Genomic DNA, 20,979 nt, shown 5'->3' on the forward strand with positions numbered 1-20,979 from the left:
CAGGGTACGGCAGGGCAAAGTTCCCTGCACTGTCCAAGCCAGAACAGATGTCTCGGGAAGTCAGTCTTCTTGGCTCAATCAGTCCGTAGTCTCTCTCAGGCTGCCAACGAGGAGCCCAGTTAATGCTGGTTGCCCTGGCCCTGATGGACCCCCTCCATTCAGAACTGGAGTGGGATCCTGAGGGTCCATTGATGTCAGTGGAAAGAGTCCCAATGACACCAGTGGGTGCCAGATCAGATGGGAGCAACTTTCGGGCCCTACCAGTGAGCACAATGGTTCCTAACCTGAGCGTTCCCATCAGCTGCTGCTTAATGGCATCCTTACGCTGCTCCTGCTGCATCGGTCCCAAAGCCGCCTCGGAGAAACACGGGGCCAGACTCTGCTCTCCCTCACCCTGCTGCAAACCAGGACTAACTCCCCAGAGATCACTGGGGCATTCTCCCTCCCAGGGGAGTCACTGGGGCTTGTGTGGGAATTTGACAAGTCTCTGGGACTGCAGGAAGCTGAAGGCAAGTGTGTTGTGCCAAGCGATAGTGCAGCTAGGTCACTGACTGTAGAGAAGATAGCAGAGCAGGGCCTGAACCCAGCATCTGACCCACACACCTCAGAATTTCAGGAGGTGTGAGTCTGAACCCACATGCAGGCTCCCTTTGGGCCAAAGTGCAGCTCTTTAGCCAAACACCCTCCAGCTCTGATGTGTTCAGAATGCAGGGCCAGCTTCAGCAGCTCAGTCCCATCCCTGGCTAGAAGAGTGTTTATGAGCCGGATTCCCCACTGATGCAAGTCAGCATCGCTTCACTGACCTCAGTACAGCTACTCCCGTTTACACCAACCAGGACCTGGCCCATTGACCTCGGTACAGCTACTCCCGTTTACACCAACCAGGACCTGGCCCATTGACCTCGGTACAGCTACTCCCATTTACACCAGCCAGGACCTGGCCCATTGACCTCAGTACAGCTACTCCCGTTTACACCATCTGGGACCTGCCCCATTGACCTCAGTACAGCTACTCCTGTTTACACCAGCCGGGACCTGGCCCATTGACCTCAGTACAGCTACTCCCATTTCACCAGCCAGGACCTGGCCCATTGACCTCAGTACAGCTACTCCTGTTTACACCAGCCGGGACCTGGCCCATTGACCTCAGTACAGCTACTTCCATTTCACCAGCCGGGACCTGGCCCACTGACCTCAGTACAGCTACTCCCATTTCACCAGCCAGGACCTGGCCCATTGACCTCAGTACAGCTACTCCCATTTCACCAGCCAGGACCTGGCCCATTGACCTCAGTACAGCTACTCCCATTTCACCAGCCGGGACCTGGCCCATTGACCTCAGTACAGCTACTCCTGTTTACACCAGCTGGGGCCTGGCCCACTGACCTCAGTACAGCTACTCCCATTTCACCAGCCAGGACCTGGCCCATTGACCTCAGTACAGCTACTCCCATTTCACCAGCCAGGACCTGGCCCATTGACCTCAGTACAGCTACTCCTGTTTACACCAGCCGGGACCTGGCCCATTGACCTCAGTACAGCTACTCCCATTTCACCAGCCAGGACCTGGCCCATTGACCTCAGTACAGCTACTCCCATTTCACCAGCCAGGACCTGGCCCATTGACCTCAGTACAGCTACTCCCATTTCACCAGCCAGGACCTGGCCCATTGACCTCAGTACAGCTACTCCCATTTCACCAGCCAGGACCTGGCCCATTGACCTCAGTACAGCTACTCCCATTTCACCAGCCAGGACCTGGCCCATTGACCTCAGTACAGCTACTTCCCTTTCACCAGCCGGGACCTGGCCCATTGACCTCAGTACAGCTACTCCCGTTTACAGCAGGTGAGGGGCTGGCCCTGAGTTTGTAGCTTTTGGGTGTGAGAGCAGCCGCCAGCATCTCCCCAGCAGGGGGCTTTTCTATGACTGTTACTGGTCAGGGTGTGTCTACACAGCTCCAGCTGGAATGGGCGAGCTTACCCGAGCTGGCTAACGTGGGTAAACAGTGATGACAGAGCAGGGGGCGGGGCGTCAGCATGGATAGTGCGGCCTGGCCTGGAGCCTGGCCATGCATTCTGCTCAATAGCCTGTGCTGCGTTGGCTTCATGGCTACGTTACCTGCGTTGGCTGGATTCACGCTGGCTCAGGTAGGCTGCCCTGTGCCCAGCTTTTGCTGCGTAGACAGATCCTCAGCCTCCAGTGGGAGTTGTCCCTGAGTGAGGGCTCCAGGATCGCACCTATAGAAAAGCATCCTTGGGAATGATCCATTCCTCCCCCAGGCATCTCCAATCAGCTGTCACCCAAGAGCCACCAGATGGAACAAAAGGGGTGGGGGCTGGGGCTCTTTAAAACAATTAACAAGCAAAGGGATGGCCTGGTATAAAGCGTGGAAAGCAGAGGAGTCAATATTCTGAATGAAAGTCGCTGAATTTGGTTATAGATAGAAAACCTGGCACTCGAAATACTGCCTCAGCCCGATCACCTTCAGGCACATTTGTGAGTGCACATTTGCACTAGCATTTCTTGCAATGTATAAGTGCATGCACAACTGCAGGTCCATGTCCATAATTGCAATGAATGCAAAGCCGATTGCAGATGCATAAACGTGACTAACAAATGCATGCACAATCACCGGTGCACTTACACAATTCCAGCACCCTCATGCACAATTGCAGGTGAACTTCTAGATGTGCATTTGCCACCTGTGCTTGCGCATGTGCATTTTTCACTCTTGGACTCTAGGCCTTATTTTTTCCTCAGTTTTGCCCTTGGATTGTAAGTAACAGGGAGCCCTGTGTCATTATTCAAATCCAGACTCTACCAGTCCTGCCTGGGACGGCTCAGTCTCTCCAAGCCCAGGAGGAGTCACTACTAGCAGTGGGAGAGGCACAGGAACAGCGGCTCTTACAGTGTGCCTGGGAGAGGTTCTGAGGGTGTGAGAGTCGCAGGGAAGGGCGCGGAGGCAAACCGAGCCCCGGCTCATTTCTCTTTCTGCTCCACTTGCTGTAGGCGCCTTGTGAGGTCATCAATCCGAACGTTCTTCAGATGGAGCAGGTGTTCCAGCCGCCGCACCTTCATCTGCAGGATCTGAGCAAAGGGAAGCACACGCTGGCTGGGGTGATCGGCCTTTTTTTAAAGGGAAGGGCCTGAACCAAGCCCCTGGGCCTTGCAGGCTGGAGCCAGTTCTGAATTCTGCAGCTTGTGCCCGTCTCTGCCCATTTTCACACGTGTCCTCTTTCTCCTGCCTAGTTCTTATCGAGGACTTTTCATCAGTAAACCTCAAAGCACTTTGCAAAAGAGGCCAGTATCATGATCGGGGCAGAGATTAGCTCAAGGTCACCCAGCAGGCCAGTGGCCAAACCAGGACTAGAACCCAGGGCTCCTGAGTCCTGCGCTCTACCCACGAGGCTACGCTGTTTGTCATGAAAAAGAATGCAACATTTTTTGTACATCTTGTGCTTTTTAAGCCAATGGCAAGCTCGAGGCCCAACAGGATCTTTGAGGCTGGCAGTAACGACTGTGTCCTCTGGGGCTGGCACTGGCAGTAACAACCGTGGCCTTCTTTTGACCCCTGTCAAACATGCAACCAGACTTTCATTACCACGAGTCTCATAGGCTCATAGACTCTAGGACTGGAAGGGACCTCGAGAGGTCATCGAGTCCAGTCCTCTGCCCTCATGGCAGGACCAAATACTGTCTAGACCATCCCTGATAGACATTTATCTAACCTACTCTTAAATATCTCCAGAGATGGAGATTCCACAACTTCCCTAGGCAATTTATTCCAGTGTTTAACTACCCTGACAGTTAGGAACTTTTTCCTAATGTCCAACCTAAATCTCCCTTGCTGCAGTTTAAGCCCATTGCTTCTTGTTCTATCATTGGAGGCTAAGGTGAACAATTTTTCTCCTCCTCCTGATGACACCCTTTCAGATACCTGAAAACTGCTATCATGTCCCCTCTCAGTCTTCTCTTTTCCAAACTAAACAAACCCAAGTAAGTGACATAAGATTAGTAGGATCACCCAGCTCTCGGGTATCGGATACTGTTGTAACAACACTCGTTCTCACCACCTTCAAAGACCGCCATGAAACGCATCTTCTTCTGCAGAGCTTTGCAAGAATGACCCAGGCAGGACTTCACACTGTCTTCACCCCCTTGGGACCGTGCCATCACTTGGGGGCTTATGCTTGTCTGAGCTGTTTTGTCTGGGTCTGAACCTGACTGCAGGCTTCTTGGAGCTGCGGCTGCATCTCATATGTGAGTAGAGAGCCAGGCTGACCAGCAGGCCATGTGGATGCGCAGGGAGCCCTGCACGTGATCCATGGTGGGCTATGGCTTGCTGAAATCTTGGCCTTGTCTACACTAGGCTTATTGTCCTACCATTTCCCACCGTTGAAAGCCCCGGCAGAGCACTCCACGGGGCCCTACCCGCCCCAGCATTTTAACCACAGTGGGTCTGTCTCCACTGCAATCCACTAGCTTTGCTCTAGCTCGCTCACATACCAATAGCAGCCAAGCCCCAGAAGCACGGGTGTCGAGTGGCTGGCCTGCCCCAGAGCCCACGCTGCCATAAGAACGGCCAGACTGGGTCAGACCAAAGGTCCATCTAGCCCAGTGTCCTGTCTGCCAACAGTGGCCAGTGCCAGGTGCCCAAAGGAAATGGACAGAACAGGGAATCATCAAGTGATCCAGCCCCTGGCGTCTGCTACTGGCTCCTGTCCTGGTTTCACTGCTGGTGGTACTCGAACTACATGGGCTGCAGTCACACATCTGAGTGAAGCGTGGACATACCCTGGGTGAAGATTCATGGTTCTTGAACCCAGACCTGTGGGACCCTGGGCAGGCGGCATCACCAGGCAGCCTGGGGTGCATGGACCATGGCTCTGCCTACATCCTGGGAGACCAGTGACCACAGGAAGTGCTGCCGATGGCAGAAATGTCTGGCAGCTCCTCCCGTGAGCTCTCATTTGCCCAGACCTACTATTTATGCATGGAGGGAGTAGCAGAAAGTTGTCTGTGCAACAAGGAGGTCTGACTTGCAGCTGAGATAGACCTGGCCTTGTTCCTGGTTCCTGTCTCTTCGCCCTGACCTCTCGTTCGTGGCTATTGATTCTGGCTTGACCCTTGGCTCCAGACTCCGGCTACCAACTCTGGGTCAACCCCTCAACCCTGACCGTTTATGGCTCCAGCCGCTGAACCTGGTTGCCCACACCCCAGTTCCTGGCATCCTGTGTCATCTACACTGCGTAAAGCTGATTGAGATGCTGGTGGCTGGTCTACACTAACAGCCCCACCATAGCAACTAGTGGAGGAGTTGAGTTGGAGGCAGCAAAGGTGGGTCAGTTCAGGAAAGCCAGGCTTGTGCAGTCACCTCCCTGCTTGCTGAGGACTCCCGTCCCATGGGCATAATGGGAGAAGTGGGTCTGAAGGAGGGGCGTGGACGAGGAGTGGGTATTCCCTGCCCAGAGGGTGGGGTGGGATGAGCCGTGGAGGTAGCTGTGGGCAAAGCCTGGCATACTTTCAGAGGATGCCCTGCCGTTCCACAGAGGGCACATGAATTGTCCTCACCTGGACCGTCTCTTGACAAGCCAGCAGAGCCTGCTCCCTCTCCGCTAACTGAATGCGAAAGCTGGTGTCTCCCAGCGGTGCCTGGGCATAGCCTTGCTGGCCCTTGTTCATCCTGGGGAAAGGAGTAAAAGCCAGAGTGTAGCGGGGTGACGACTCACCGGCGCGGTGCCTCCTGCTGGTCGGCCAGGGGATTAGCTCTTTCCAGTCCGGAGCGCTCTCTGCAAGCAGGTGGGACACCAGCCGCTGGCCCTGTGTCCCTCCCGGACCCCAGCGCCCTCTCTCTCGGGGTTGTGCCCCCTGCAGTAACCCACAATCTGGGTCTCCCAGTGGTGAGCTGGAGCTAGTTCCCACCGGTTTGCGGGAACTGGTTGTTAAATTTAGAAGTCCTTTTAGAACCGGTTGTCCCACGAGGGTCGTATGGGGTGGTGGGGGGCAGTCAAGGGTAGGTATTCCAGGGGCAGTCAGGGGACAGAGAGAAGGGGTGATTGGATGGAGCAGGGGTCCCGGGGGTCTATCAGGAATGAGAGGAGGGGTTGGATGGGGCAGCAGAGGACAGGGAAGGGGGGTTGATGGGGCAGGGGCCCCGGGGGGGTTGTCAAGGAACATGGGGGGTTGGATGGGGCAGGAGTCCCGGGGAGGTTGGGGGGGGGCATGACCCCCTCGTGGGGTGAGGGGGAGGGAACCGGTTGTTAATTTTTTGGCAGCTCATCACTGGGGTCTCCCCACCCAGGGAAACCCCCAACTCTCTATCCCCACCTTGCCTCAGTGGCTACTGCCAGTCACCATCCAGACCCCGCTCCCTGGGGCCGACGGCAGCCTGTGAACCACTCATCACCGGCAGGGGGGAATTGGACCAGCCGCCTCTGCCTGTCTCTGGGCTGCCCCTCTGCAGCCCCAGTACCCCTTGTGGGCCCTTAACTCGGCCTGCAGCCTGGGGCTTTGCTAGGCCAGAGCTCCTCAGCTCTTCCCCAGCCCTGCTCCACCCTAGGTACCCTCCTCAGCTTCCCAGGGTGCCAAGCCCTTTGCTCTCTAGGAGCTAGAGAGGGTGTTTTCTGGCCTCTAGCCTGCAGCCCTCTTATAAGGGCCAGCTGGGCCCTGATTGAGCTGGCCACAGCTGTGGCTGCTTCTCCAATCAGCCCAGCTTTTCCCAGTCACAGCCCTCTCCCGGGCTGCTTTAACCCCTTCAGGGCCGGAGCGGGGTGACCATCCTGCTACACAGAGATATAAACCTAGGAGGAGAAGAGATTTGCCCACCCTGAGCTCCGTTGGGTGGGGGAGGGTCCCCTATGGCAGGGGTGGGAGCCCCAACATGGGGCCATGTAGAACGAGGCTGGACACAGCGCTGGTGACGGGACTGCCCTCCATCAGCCGCCCGCTGCACTAGATGGGCAGGGGTCTCTAAAGGGAAACAGTGGATGTGCCATCGTCTGGGCATTTCAAACCTACTGGAAGAAACAAAGGGCCCCATCTCACCTTCCGCTGGTCACGCTCAGCCTTGGCATCAGAGCGCTCATCTCCCACTGGCCCGAATGCACCGGGTATGAGTGAATTGAGGAGCCTGATTCTCCCCTCCTGTGTGCTGATGTAAATCAGGAGGAACTCCAAAGCCATCAACAGGGTTATACCAGGTGAAGGGAGATTCAGGCTTTGCCTCTCTCACTTACGTAAGCCACCCTGGGCTAAACCCTGGCCCTCTGGGAGACATAGGGGAGGCCAAGGCAGACATCAAGTTCCCTCTGCCTTCATCGGGACATCCCAGTGTAACCATCTCAGCGAGTGGCAGGATGGTCCTTGGATGTTTTGCTTTAGGAACGGTCCCTGCTGCTCACTGGGATCTGGGCTGGCAGCAGAGAGGGCTACACACAGTGGCATGAAGAGGTGGCAGCGCCAGGCCTCTGCCAAATGGGGGCTAGCCCAAGCAGATGTCTGATTCCCCTGTGCCCTTTGCTGTGAGGACACAGAGCAGCTCAGCTTAGACGAGCCCCTGGGGCAGCAAGAGGCAGAAGGGGTGCAGGGGCGCTGAGCAGTGCTGGGGGGTCCCGGCACATGCTAAGGGCCTGATCCTCAGCCGGGGTAATTCAGCCTCACTTTGTGGATGACAGTGGAACTTCACTGACTTACCACCGCTGAGGGTCTGGGCCCGTGTGCAAATATGTGATAAACGTCTCATGGCGATTTCCTCTCTTTGCTCAGGTGGGCCTTTCACTTCCAGAAACCTCGGGGGCAAAGCTGCCCCAGCCAGGAGGGGTTTGCATTTCACTTGTCTTTGGGGAGTGTTGGATCGACAGCCCTGCAGAGCGGGGGCCTCCATTTTCCCACAGCAGTACAGCCCAGGGGGCAGAAGGACCAGCCCCCCTCCCCGTGGAGAATTCCTTGGAGGGCTCCCAGCCAAGTAACCAGGAAGGGTCTGTAGTTCTAAAGGGTCAGGCCAGGCTCGTATCAAAAAACACTGTGGTCTGTTTGTGGGGCGATCCCAGGGAAGACTTTACCTTTCCGCTCGTGGGGACTGCTGCACGTAGACCCCTGCGGCATTGGTCTTTGGCTTCGACGAATAGCCTGAGTAACACAAACCACATCACATTACAGCCGCACACCAAGCGGCAAGGGCCCAACTCTGCCCTCCGTTACCCCAGAGCCTCAGCAAGGGCAGAACTGAGCCTTAGCTGAGGCGGGGGGTGGGGGGCATCTGGCCTCTGGAAGCAGGTTCAGGTTAGATCTACTGACCTCACCGCAAGTCCCAGTGACTCCCCAGGGAGCAGCAGAGAGAAGGTGACGCACACAGATGCTGGGGTAGTTTCCTTGTGTGCCAATCTCATGTCGGGCTCTAGGAGCTCACAGGTATGGGCTGGGGGTTGTAAGGCTTCAGAGGGGCAGCTTTGAATTCCAGTGGGGCTAACAGGAAGGGTCTCGCGCTCGAGTCCACTGGGGGAGATGGCACCTTGCTGGCACCGTCCATCTGAAAAGCTCATGTGCGCCCAGTGCTGTCGGTCAGCATTGCCGTTATCCCTGCCTCTCCGAGCATGTGGAGTGGGGAAGTGACTTGCCACAGCAATTCCATGGCAAAGCTGGTACTAAACCCCAGAGCTCCTGGTTTACAGCTTTGGTCTTTAACCCAATACTGTCCTTCCCTCTCCTGGTCCCCTTAGAAAACGCTCTGAGGACTTCCAGACTCTGCGGATTCCTAGAGGCCAAGCAGCTGGTGAAGAAGCCAATTGACCCATGAAATTTCTGCAGGTATTTATAGAGCTGCAGCATCGTAATATCTGGACTCTTCAGCAGCCATAATTAATTGAGCTGGTCTTGTGGTTCGGGCACTGGGCTGGGACTCACGAGATCCAGCTCAATTCTTGGCTCTGTGACAGGCCCTGGGTAAGTCACTCAGGCCCAGATCCTCCAAGGTATTTAGGCTCCTGACATCCATCAATTCCAGTAGACGTTAGGAGTCCCTCTGTGTGCATCAGCTTACAGGAGATAATCTTCCCATTCTCCCACTCAGCTGTTGTGTTTGTGCACTGTGAGCTCTCTGAGTTGACACTACGTCTGTACAGCACCCAGCACAATGGGGCCTCAAACACCATCAGGCCCTCTAGGTGCTACTGTAATGCAAATCATGTATCTTGCTAACACCCCTGCAATGCAGGACAGTGCATCCTCATTGTACAGGTGGGAAACTGAGGCACAGGAAGACTGAGTGACTTGCCCAGGGTCACCAAGCCGTGTGGCAGGGCTGGAAGCCAGCTCCCCCAAAACACACATACTGCTCAGAGAGACTCCTGTCACCCCTACCTGTTTCCATATGGCCGTTCTCATGGAGTGCATAGCGTGTGCCCAGCTCCTGCACAGAGAATCAGAGAGAACACACAGTTCAAGTGAAAATGCCTTGCAATCCACTGTCAGCTTCCTCCCGAGAGAGGCCTGGCAAGACTTCCAGAAGCGGCGAGATGGCAATGACCAGGATGTTGCAGAAATGAGTGGGCCTGAGTGAAGGCAGAATCCAAGGTGGCACCCAGGAAATGACATGGGCGGAGCAGCTCTGATCCCATCCAGTAGAGGGCAGTGGTGCCCCCCCCACCCCCAGCCAGATCTTTGTACAATATCCAATACAGGTGGGACTGGAACACTTTGGGGGGCGTTAGGCTGAAAGCCTTGCACTGCCCCATCAGTGGAAAAACAAACAAGTCCTTTACGAAAGACATTGAGGATGGGGGTCCCTATAACAAGAGCCGCATGGGGTTTCACAGGTCAGATGGGGCCATTATGACTATTGAGTCTGACCCAGGGGAACCCAGTGATTCCTGCATCATGCTCAGCCCTTCTGCTGCAGCGATAGCCCAACATGGGGAAAGACATCCGGCGGGATTTAAGGCCCCCGCCCCAAGTGATGGGGAAACCAGCACGTCATTAGGGTAGGCTGCGCCAACAGTTAGTAAGCCTCGACTTTTACAAACTGTACACCTTACGTCTAGAGTCCTGTGGCACCTTATAGACTAACAGACGTTTTGGAGCATGAGCTTTCGTGGGTGAATACCCACTTCGTCGAATACCCACGAAAGCTCATGCTCCAATACGTCTGTTAGTCTATAAGGTGCCACAGGATTCTTTGCTGCTTTTACAGATCCAGACTAACATGGCTACCCTTCTGATACTTGACACCTTATGTCTAGCTTCAGCTGTCAACCATGAGGGCTCGTTCTGCTAGATGAGAGAACCTCTGCGATCAGAGACCGCTTCCCCAGGAAGGGCCTTGCAGGGTTTTGTACAGTTAACTAGAGCTATTGGTCAGAGAAATCTGGTCATCAATTGAAATCCGCCCCCCCCCCACACACCTTTTTTAAGTCTAATAAAAATATGTCTGGTCTAGTCTCAGTCTGATTGCTAGGACCCCGGTGTCCACATTTCCAAACCACTATCGCCACAGGCACAAATCAGCCACCTCACTGCCGGTCTCAGCAGAGAGGAGATGGACTGAATGGGCCCCGGAGACAACACTGTCCTCAGCCCAGGGGGTGGGTCCCTCCAGCACAACTTGCCCCCCTAACGCCTGAAGTGTAGCCAGCAGCGCTCACTCGCTGGGGCTGTCAAACTGGCACTGGAGAGGGGACAAACCGCAGTTGCTGTGATGATAAGACACTAAGTCTATGTGCCTGATAACAGAGTGTGGCTGTGCGGTGAGGGAGGAAGCGGGCAGCCGCAGAGATGCTGTAGTCCAGACAAGCGGTGAGAGAGTTGTCACCTCTGGAACACCAGTGAGTGGCTGCCAAGGCAGGGCAATCACACAATGCCTGGTGTATTAGCCCTGCACATGGAGCACATCTCACAGCTCTGGCTATGCGTTACATGCAGGAGGGGGTGACGCTCAGCCATAGTCTGTTCCACCCTAGTCTCTACACCCCAGGAGGGACCGGGCCAAGTTACATCAGAGCAACTCCACTGGCTTCAGCAGAGTTGCTCTGGGTTTCCATGGGCGTGATGGAGAAGAGAGTCTGGCCCACTCTGTATACCGGTGTCTGCCCTACGGCCCATGAGTAAGACCCATCTCTCTAGTGCCCCTTCATTCACCCTTCATTAGCCTTTGCCACTCAGTTTCCTTCTCCCTGTGTATCTATCTCAACAGCAGAGGTAGCAGCTAAATTATCAGCTCCATTGCACAACACCGATGCCCTCTGCTGACTCTCGGAGGGATAACGGGCATATTGACAAGACCTGCCTCTCACCCTAACCCCAGTCTGGTAGGGTCGGCTGGGGCGCTCTATGCCTAGCCCTGAACTCTCCGCACTGGCACCTGGGCTTTCTCTCTAGTGGTCCGAGTCCGATTACCACACTGCCTGGAGTGCGGCTTGTGTTCAGCTTTGGATCGATGGTTATTTCTATTTGATTTCTATCACTCGCTTGCCATAGCACATTTCTGGTGGCAGCCATAACTGTTTTATTTGCTGCCATGCCCTGTGAGCTGCTCAGAATAATAACAATTGTGCACTTGTTCAAGGATCTCAAAGCCCTGTACACACACGTGATGGGATGTATAAACCACACACAGGTAGACAAAGAGTTAATGGGAGCTGGTGAGTCCAATTAGCTCTCCCGTTTCCACCTGGGGGAGAGGGGGTTCAGCATAATTCATAATCATAGAATATCAGGGTTGGAAGAGACCTCAGGAGGTATCCAGTCCAACCCCCTGCTCAAAGCAGGACCAATCCCCAACTAAATCATCCCAGTTAGGGCTTTGTCAAGCCTGACCTTAAAAACCTCTAAGACCCAGCTGATTCCCCCAGGGAAGGAGCTCAGAGTAGGGGAAGAAAACAGCCAGAAAGGGGGAGACATGGGAGTGAGAGACCCAGGAGCAAAGGAGTCCCTGCTGCCTGGGAAAGGAGCCATGGGGAAGCTATAGCAGTGGAGCCCTGTGTTGGGCCCTGCAATAGGAGGTTGCCCTGTACATCAGCGTATGTGACTGGGCTGGCGGGCTGAGTGACTAGGACCAGACCATCCCAGGGCCTGAATGGCCATCGGATGGAGAAGGGGAAGGTTTTGCAATGCCAGGAACAGCCACAGGGGGACGTGCGGGCTGGTGAGTCACTATTCTGCAATAAATAAATGAATTAACCCTCACCCACACACTGTGAGGGTCTAGCAGGCCCATTTTGAAAATGGGGAAACTGAGGCACACAGCGATGACGTGACACACCCACGGGCACACAGCACATCTGTGAGAGTCAGGAACAGAATTCATGCCTCACAGTCCTTACACTTCCTGCACTTAACCATGCTCCCTCTGAATGCAGTTTAATGGCTCTGGGTTTGTAAATTACACCTACTTGTCACAGCCGTAGGCCCAGCTCCCAAGTGCTTCCCCAGCATTTGCTCCCAAGGGAGTTTGCCCGAGCAAGGACCTCAGCACATGGCCCATATATACAACAGGATCCTACACAACATTTGACCATCCGAGCAGCCCGCCGTCCCTCAAGCACCGCTGACCTGATATGTGCCAGATGCCACCTTGCTCTGCTTCTGCTTCTCCTCGATTTTCTGCCGCAGCGGGAGCAGCATCAGCTCCACCACGCCGGGCGTACACTGTACGATCTTCCGGATCATGTCTTCCGGGATGGAGAAATTCAGCTTTTTCAGCACCTTCCTGCAAGGGCACAAACCGCCCCACGGTGGGGGAATGGTCAAACTACAGTATGGGCACCCGCTCCGCAGAACTGGCTGGAGTTCCTATAATAATCTCGTGTGGAAGAATCGCTCCTGGACTAAGGGGGCCTGATCCTCAGCTGGGGTATGTGGGTGTAGCTCTCTCAAAGGCAATGTAGCGACACTGATTTACCCCAGCGGAGGATCATGCTCAGCATGCAGAGGAAAGCTGCACAGGACTTGTGGGGAGGTCAGAGAGCTATGAAGTCCAAGCCACTGTTTGGCATTGGCAGAGGGCGTGAGAGCGGAGAAGCTGCATGGTATTGGAAGGTGGGTGTGAGGTCGGAAGGATGAAGAGGAGTGGGAAAATAACAAGGAAACTGAATCACTGTTTTCCCTGCGCATCCCCAGCTCCATGGCCTGACTGCCCCAGCACCGTGCTACCTGAGGGGCGCTGAGCGCATGTTTACCTGTTGAGATGGCCCCAGTTGGAGAGTTTCTGTTGCGTTGAATTAGCTGGGACATAATTGTGCATTTCCACCATTTTGGGAAAGTAAAATTTCACCACTTCTGCTGCTAGAACTGCATAGAAAAGAAGAAGAGGAATCAGTGACAACACCGTGCTCGGAGAGGTCAGACTGAGCATCATGCCATGATCTGCATAATGAAAACAATGAGATGCCTTTAGATATATATCTGGATGCTCTGGAAAGATACAGTATAAACCACAGCCAGGACTAGTTATTGTCTCTCAGAGATTCCAGATCTAAGCTGATCAATTCACAAGTGAAAACGAAGGGTTCCTTACCTCATAGCAACTGGGATTCTACTTGTCCAGGTGGATCCCACTCTGGAGCAGACCAGCCCCATGCAGGCAGTGCACCCAGTGGTAGATTAGGAGCAAACGGGTTGTGGGCTGCACTGGGGGGGTGGAATGGGACGGGACTGTGGGTGGAACAGGGGTGAGGCTGTGGGGAGGAAGAGGCAGAACGGGGTGGGGCCATGGGCTGGGCTGCAGGTGAAAGGGGCAAAATGAGAGGACTGCAAGTGGAAAGGGTGGGGAGGGGCCACTCACTTGCTCTGGCCCAGGGCCCCAGGAAACCTTAATCCTCCTCTGAGTGCACACATGGGACTCGTGCACTTCAGAAGTGGGAGCCACTTGGACAAATACACAAAGAAGAATTCATCCCTTCTAACCAGCAACCCTGCAAACTTGCCCTGGGATCAGAGAGGCACCCAGGTTATTTCCCTTTCATGCAGCATCTGCAGCAGTAAACAGCGTTACCAGCCCCACACAGTCAGACCCAGAAAAAATTGTGAGATTGGCTTTAAAAGATCACAAGATTTTAAAAAATTAATAAATGTTGGCTCTTTATTTGCCTTGGGGTTTGTTTGGGTTTTTTTGCTTTTTTTTTTTGAGCCTTTAGAACTCATGTTTTCAAGCTTTTTTCTGTAATCAAGAGAGCTAGAGACTGACTTTCCTATTTTTGAAATGGAAGCTGAAGTTCTCACATAGTCAGTTGACTTCAGCCGCTGGGGCTTTAAGGAAAACGTGAAATATCATGAGAGTTGCAATAAGTGTGCAAAAGTTGGCAACACCGCCTGGTTCTGCTGGCCAAAATTTACCTGTAGTAACACCTGTGCAGCCCCTCTCTTTAGGTGGTGTGGGCAGCTGGCATACATTGCCACTGCTGTCCCTTATATCAAGGATTTGGCCAGATGGCTCCAGGATTGGGGGGCACAGAGGAGACTTAAATCCACCTTTGCAAATAATCCTGAGTTGTGCTGTGCATAGTTTGGACACAGAGACCAGGAATTTGTCCGCAGTCTCTCACTCGCGCACCTCTTTCTTATTAACCCTAGAGCAATGTTATTTGAATTTAGTTTTCCTGTCTGTGAATATTACTTGATTTTTTAAACAAACAAGCAGAAACTTGTTTTTTAACCAGAGGGTGAAACTGACATTTACCAACCAGTGCAAACCTTATGCACTTCCCCTGCATGTCCCCCAACCATATCTATCTGCAAATGATAGAGAAGCCCTGTCTGTGGTGTTCAGAGCTGGATCCAAACTCTCTCAAACTTCACTGCATCCCAAGGGTGGATGTGGCCAGTTATAGAAAGAGGGATCAGCTGTCAAGATCAGAATTGTGTCTAGACTCCCCCAGAACACTGGCTATTTGGATTCAGGATCCCAGGTCGGTCCCATTACAGAGAGAGAACTCAAACAGCGGAGTCTGGATCCAGGTCTGGACTCCGCCAGAGCTCAGGGTATTTCAATCCAGGATCCTAGGTTTTTCCCACTGCATTTAGGGCTCAAGCCATCTAGTCTGGATCTGGGTCTGGGCTCTCCCCAAGCTCAGGGTATTTGGATCTGGGATCCCAGGTCTGTCCCATTGCATTTAGAGCACAAGCCATCCAGTGTGGATCTGAGTCTGGGCTCTCCCTGAGCTCAGGGAATTTGATTGGGATCCCAGGTCTGTCTCATTGCATTCAGAGCACAAGCCATCCAGACTGGATCTGGGTCTGGGCTCTCCCTGAGCTCAGGGTATTTCGATCCAGGATCCCAGGTCTGTCCCATTGCATTCAGGGCTCAAGCCATCCAGTCTGGATCTGGGTCTGAGCTCTCCCTGAGCTCAGGGTATTTGATCAGGATCCATTGCTGGCTCACTCCTAGGCCTCAAGCTGTGGGGTCTGGATCCCAGCCAGTCTGTGGCCAGCTCCAGGAGTTTGGGATCTGGTTCCCCCAACCTCCGTCGCTGAAGTCCCGGGTGATGTTCTTCTTGGGGCGGGACAGGGGGATGGCATCCACCCAGCTGTAGAGCTCCTGCAGGCTCTCCTCGTCCAGCTCCCCATTCGCCATCTGCTCGGCCGCCAGCCGGGCCCAGGCCAGGCCTCTATACCCCCACGCCTGCGGGGCACGGCCAAGCTCGCCCCTGGCTCTGCCTGCCTGCAGGGCTGGAGGCAGGCATATTGTTTTCATAGAACCATGGCAACAGCCAGCTAGAAAGGGACGCGCAAGGGATTCTGGGAGGTGTAGTCCTTTGCATCCTGAAGAGGCTGGGGGGCAACTGTTGCCAGGCAACGAGCTCGCCTAGCAACGCAGCAGCGAGCCTGGGGCGCAGCATGCGAGCAGCACTGAAAAGGGGCAGCCGATAACCAGTGCACGGATCTGGGGGATGAATTAATATTATTAACTGCACCCCGGCAGCACTGCCAATTGCTACCGCCAGCCACCCATGATCAGGATTCTGCTCAGAGCCCCAGCTCCGGTGTGAGCCGAGAATCGCCACGGTCCTTGGACAAAGAGGCTGGGCTGGGGTGTGCGGCAGGCCGGGGCCTAGCGGTTCAGGGCCTGGAAACTCCCAGGGACAATGCTGCGATCCACAAAGGGCCACGCTCGCCTTGTCCCTCTGGGCCGGTGGCTATTCCAGTGTGATGAACACACAGCATCACTGGGGATGGGGGGACACTGCAGCCTCACAACCCTGGTCCTGGTCCCCCCGCCCCAGTCGCTCTTTCATTAGCTATCCACTGCAGAACAGCTTCACCGGACGAGAGTGTGAGAGCCATGCACCAGAATAGCTCAGTGGTTGGTGCACTGGCCTGAGAGGCAGGAGACCCCTCTTCAAACCCTTTCTCCCAGCGGGCAGAGAGAGGGGAAATTGAACCTGGGTCTCCTGCATTAGATGAGTGCTCTAACTGCTGGGCTAAAAGGTAGGGTGACAAGATGTCTCATTTTTATAAGGATAGTCGTGTTTTTTGGGACTTTTTCTTATATAGGTGCCTATTACCCCCCACCCCCATCCTGTTTTTTCACAGTTGCTATCTGGTCACCCTACTAAAAGATATAAGGTTGGCACCTCCCTCATCTCCTCCTCTGCCCAGATTTGAATGTGACTTGATGCCTCTGAGCACGGACCAGGTCTGCATGTGACTGACCTGGGCACTCGAATGTCTGTCTTTCTCTGATTCTTAGGTCACTCTGGGGCTCCTGTGGGAGATAGGGGGCCCACCCAATGCCTGGTGGGAGGCAGCAGAATTCATGCCCGAAGTTAGAAACAGGTGTGGTGGGAACTATGAAAACCTAGGCACCGAGTGAATTTAGGCACCCATGGGTTTGACAAGAGTTTTGTGGATCACAGTGGAGCCAAAACTGGGACTTAGGTGCCTCAGGCCAGGGTTTAGGTACCTATGTACATTTGTGGATCCCACCCTGTTGGTTGTGGACAAACACTTTACAATGTGAGCCCTAAGGTCTCCGAACATACAGTAAATAAAAAGGCCCCGCACGTATTACACTGCTGTACAGCCAAAATGCTTCTGAAATAAATGTAGTCCAACTTTACTAATTCTGGGTCACTGAGAATGAAAATGATGCTTAAAATTGTTGATTGGCTCTAGTTTTCAAGATATGCTATTGGGTCAGTATATATGACCCTTGACTTGGGAATGGCGGAGGATAAGTGAGTTATAAAGGGAGGGGATCTCAATTTAAACCAGAAATGACTAAAATACATCTTTGACTAGATCTATGAATAAATCTATGACTGGGTTTGGACAGTACTTGCTTTTTAGGCAAAACAATGAATGATGCAATCTGAAGCTGTTATTGCATCATACATGATATGAATTGCATCATGTTATTCCTAGAAGTCATGGATGATGCAATCATACCGAAGCTTACATCACTCTGCTGAACAAATTGCCCTATATCAGCTCTAGAAATCATACAGTGTCATGCTTTCTTATTTGTCAGTGTTTGATTTTGCAAAGGGACACATTTCTGTTTAGCCAAAGTGAGCAGAGATGCCTCGTACTTGTGTGAACAGTGCAGATAACTTCTGCTATGTTTGCGGTGAAGTGACTTTTGCATCCCAAAAGCACAGTATAACCACTATGGTTAAGAAAGCCTATCACCTTTCTTTTGGCTGCAGAATTGGAGATCAGGACAAGAGGTGGGCCCCACACATATGCTGCAACACTTGTGCAACAAATCTTCGCCAGTGGTTGAACAGGAAATCTATGCCTTTTGCAGTGCCAGTGATTTGGAGAGAGCCAACAGATCATACCAGCAATTGTTACTTCTGCATGGTGCCTCCAGTTGGGAAAGGTGTGTCAAAGAAGAAAAAAATGGACTGTGCATTATCCAAACATTCCATCATCAATACGCCCAGTACCCCATGGAGAAGGACTGCTGGTTCCTGATGCACCAGAATCATTCTCACTTGGGTCAGACGAGGAAGAGGATGAAACTTCTGGTCCTGAACCATCAATGTCACAGGACCCACATTTTCTCCCATCCTCCTCCTCTGAACCACACCTCATAACACAAGGTGAACTGAATGACCTTGTCAGGGATTTGGAACTACCCAAGAGTAAGGCAGAGCTGTTGGGCTCCAGACTACAGCAGTGGAATCTCCTGGCAGGCTATCAGGGCAAATGGAGCCCATCAATGCTTGCAGACTATTGCTGGACAGTGACAAGAGATGCTCCATTTAATGAATACAAGAGACAAGCCAAGAAGCGCCGAGTAGACACTGAATAGGACTAAACTATGTACATCATAGTTTTTTGCCTTTTGTTTCAGAATAAATTTTATTTATATAACCCTTTTGCTGATTTTTAAAGTGTTACATAAACAGGACAGGTGAAATATTATCATGTAAAGCAACCATAAACACATGAAAAGACCTAGGTTTACAATTTATGATTAAAACTCTACTATCTACACAATATACATAGACCTAAAATGTAAAAACTTAAATATCTTAGAAACAGTAGCCAATCAGTTGTTTTAATTGTCATATTTGAATTCAGCACATCAAAATACATAATAAATATCACATTTTATCTCTGAAGCAGACGACTTCTCAAAAATTGTAGACCAGTGTTATTTTTAATATCTCCTGATTTTTGACTGCTTAGGGTTAGCAATACTGTAGCTCTAGTCTCTGGCTGATCAGAGCCCCTTGTGCTGGGCACTAGACATACATCTAGTGAGAGAAAGCCCCTGTCCTGAAGAATTTAGTCTAACTGATTATTATTTCTAGCTACAAGGTGCTATCGCCATCCCTGATTGCAAAGCCCATAGCTACCAGGCTCTGATGTATGTGGCTGACCCTCTGAAGTGCTGTTAATTGTCAGCTTGGCTGCTGAGAGTGCATGAAGAAGCAGAATAAAAAACAGGAGATTTTAAATGAATAGTAAAAGGTTTGGTTAGCTGGTCATTCCTTCCTTCCCCCACTGATATGCCTCTCTGCTGTTCTGGCTGAGAATGGGAGCAAGGTAGCTGATATAAATGATATTCTCTTACTATTTCTGGGGTCATGCAGAAGCAGGAAGTACCTGAAATCCTACAGAGACTAGGATTACAGTCCATTTAACCTGCTGGTCATCTGTCTGTTGCCTCAATTTACCTCCTAGGCTCCCCATATATGCCTGAGGACTCTGTTTGCTACTGCAATATATGTAATAATAAAGGTAGCTTGAGCCCCCAAATGAGGTTTATGTCTGTAAAGTTATAATCCATCTTGACTTGTTACAATTCAGATGTAACGTTAACTGGGTCTTGCTGTTGAAAAAAGGGATTTTTCTCCAAGCCCAGCATTAATAGAAATGCTGCCTTTTCTCTCAAAGACCTTGAGAATAAGTGTTTTGTTTGGATTGACACATTCCCCCTAAAGTGTTTGCAACCCAAAGAGCTATTTATAGGTATGTCTATGCTAGTTATCACTGTCATGTCTGAACATCTCACAAATATTAATGCAGTTATCTCTGCACCAGCACTGTGAAATAGAGAACCAGCATTATCTCCATTTTACAGAAGCTCACGCTCAGAGAGATCAAGTGACCTTTCCCAGAGTCACCTAAGGAGTCCAGAGAGAACAGTTTTTCTGATTCTCAGTTTTGTTTCTGAACTATCTGATTAACCTTGGGCTGATCCCGGAACAGTGAAGCTGATCCCAAGCTGTCCAGAAACAAAGTGAAACTAACTGGAGTTTCTCTTCATTGCCCCAATCGGAGAGGATTTTACAAGAAACAAACAGCACAAAAGCAGATGCTGCTATTCATTTCTTTAATACTTTTAATTTCAGTGCCAATTTTGCAGAGCACAAATTCCAGAAGTAGTCGCACAGTCCTTTCAGTTTATAACCTAAGCAATGTTTAAAGGCATATTTGATTTTTTTAAAAATATAATTTTATTTTAATAAAATAAATAGTAACACAGGTAAGGCCATTTAATTTTTAAAATGCCAGTATTAGCCTGGAAATTCACCTCAAAGAAGGGTTGCCAACCCTCTCGGTTTCGCTGGGAGTCTCTCGGAATCGAGCTCTATCTCCTGGAGGCTACTGAAGCCAAACCGGGAGATTTTAGGCCACTAAAAGTCTATCGACGCAGCGGAGCTAAGGCAGATTCCCTGCTTGCCCTAGTCCTGTGCCCCTCCCGGAAGTGGCCCCTGGCCGGATGCCACACCTCTCACCCACTCTTGCAACCTAACCCCTACCCCAACCCTGAGACCCCTCCCAGAGCCAGCATCACAAAGCCCTTCCCGCATCCCAACCCCCTGAGCCAGCCCTGATCCCTCTCCTGCACTCAGACTCCCTCCCAGAGCCTGCACCCCTCACGCCCTCTCACACCCCAACCCCCTGCATGAGCCCTGAGCCCCCTCCAGCACCCAAACTCCCTCACAGAGCTTACACCCTGCACTACCTCCTGCACCCCAACCCGCTGCCCCAGCCTGGAGCCCCCTCCTGCGCCCCAACTCCCTACCCTAGCCCTGAGCCTCCTCCCACAGCCAGCATCCCAAAGTCCTTCCCACATCCCAGCCCCTGAGCCAGTCCTGAGCCCCCTCCAGCACCCAAACTCCCTCACAGAGCTTGCACCCCACACCCCCTCCTGCACCCCAACCCCTTGCACCAGCCTGGAGCCCCCTCCTGCACCCAAACTACCTCCCATAGCCTGTACCCCTCACCTCTCCCACACCTCAACCCCCTGCACCAGCCTGGAGCCCCCTCCTGCACCCAAACTACCTCCCATAGCCCACATCTCCCACACCCCAACTTCCTGTCCCAGCCCTGAGCCCTCTCCAGTACCCAAACTCCCTCCCATACCCCACACCCCCTCCCACACCCAAACTCCCTGCCCCAGCCCTGAGCCCCCTCCAGCACCCAAACTCCTTCACAGAGCTTGCACCCCAAACCCCCTCCTGCCCCCCAACCCCCTGCCCCAGGCTCAGCCCAGAGCTCCCTCCCACACTCTGAACCCTTCAGCCC

At 52.7% G+C, this 20,979-nt stretch overlaps 1 protein-coding gene and 1 long non-coding RNA gene across 51 annotated transcripts; both read right to left on the reverse strand.

The window, feature by feature from the left end:
- Positions 1-460: 460 nt before the first annotated feature.
- LOC127046454 (uncharacterized) lies at positions 461-1,932 on the reverse strand. 50 transcript variants are annotated; one of them, XR_007773038.1, is made up of 5 exons: positions 1,820-1,932; positions 1,483-1,518; positions 1,325-1,373; positions 1,084-1,132; positions 461-1,035 (listed from the first exon to the last, which is right to left on the reverse strand). It is a non-coding gene; the product is annotated as an uncharacterized LOC127046454 (long non-coding RNA). The 50 variants fall into 50 exon arrangements; XR_007773042.1 differs by lacking the exon at positions 1,483-1,518; XR_007773056.1 differs by lacking the exon at positions 1,325-1,373.
- Positions 1,933-1,942: 10 nt separating this feature from the next.
- On the reverse strand, positions 1,943-15,685 carry SPEF1 (sperm flagellar 1). The gene is made up of 7 exons (XM_050943452.1): positions 15,454-15,685; positions 13,173-13,284; positions 12,547-12,703; positions 9,361-9,409; positions 8,064-8,130; positions 5,575-5,686; positions 1,943-3,090 (listed from the first exon to the last, which is right to left on the reverse strand). Exons 1-7 carry the CDS (start codon positions 15,683-15,685, stop codon positions 2,983-2,985), a joined length of 837 nt encoding a protein of 278 aa, XP_050799409.1. The 3' UTR covers positions 1,943-2,982.
- Between the last annotated feature and the right edge of the window lie 5,294 nt (positions 15,686-20,979).

Source organism: Gopherus flavomarginatus, chromosome 3 (assembly GCF_025201925.1).
Source record: "Gopherus flavomarginatus isolate rGopFla2 chromosome 3, rGopFla2.mat.asm, whole genome shotgun sequence".
Classification (NCBI taxonomy): Eukaryota; Metazoa; Chordata; order Testudines; family Testudinidae; genus Gopherus; species Gopherus flavomarginatus.

What these genes read in the sequence shown, in the direction of transcription:
- SPEF1 (XM_050943452.1), bottom strand. Translation starts at nt 15,685, where the DNA reads ATGAAAACAATATGCCTGCCTCCAGCCCTGCAGGCAGGCAGAGCCAGG. An exon ending in CAGTCCCCACGAGCGGAAAG is followed by an intron (nt 5,687 to 8,063) that starts GTAAAGTCTTCC and finishes TCCTTTCCCCAG; the next exon opens with GATGAACAAGGGCCAGCAAG. An exon ending in CTTGTCAAGAGACGGTCCAG is followed by an intron (nt 3,091 to 5,574) that starts GTGAGGACAATT and finishes CCCTTTGCTCAG; the next exon opens with ATCCTGCAGATGAAGGTGCG.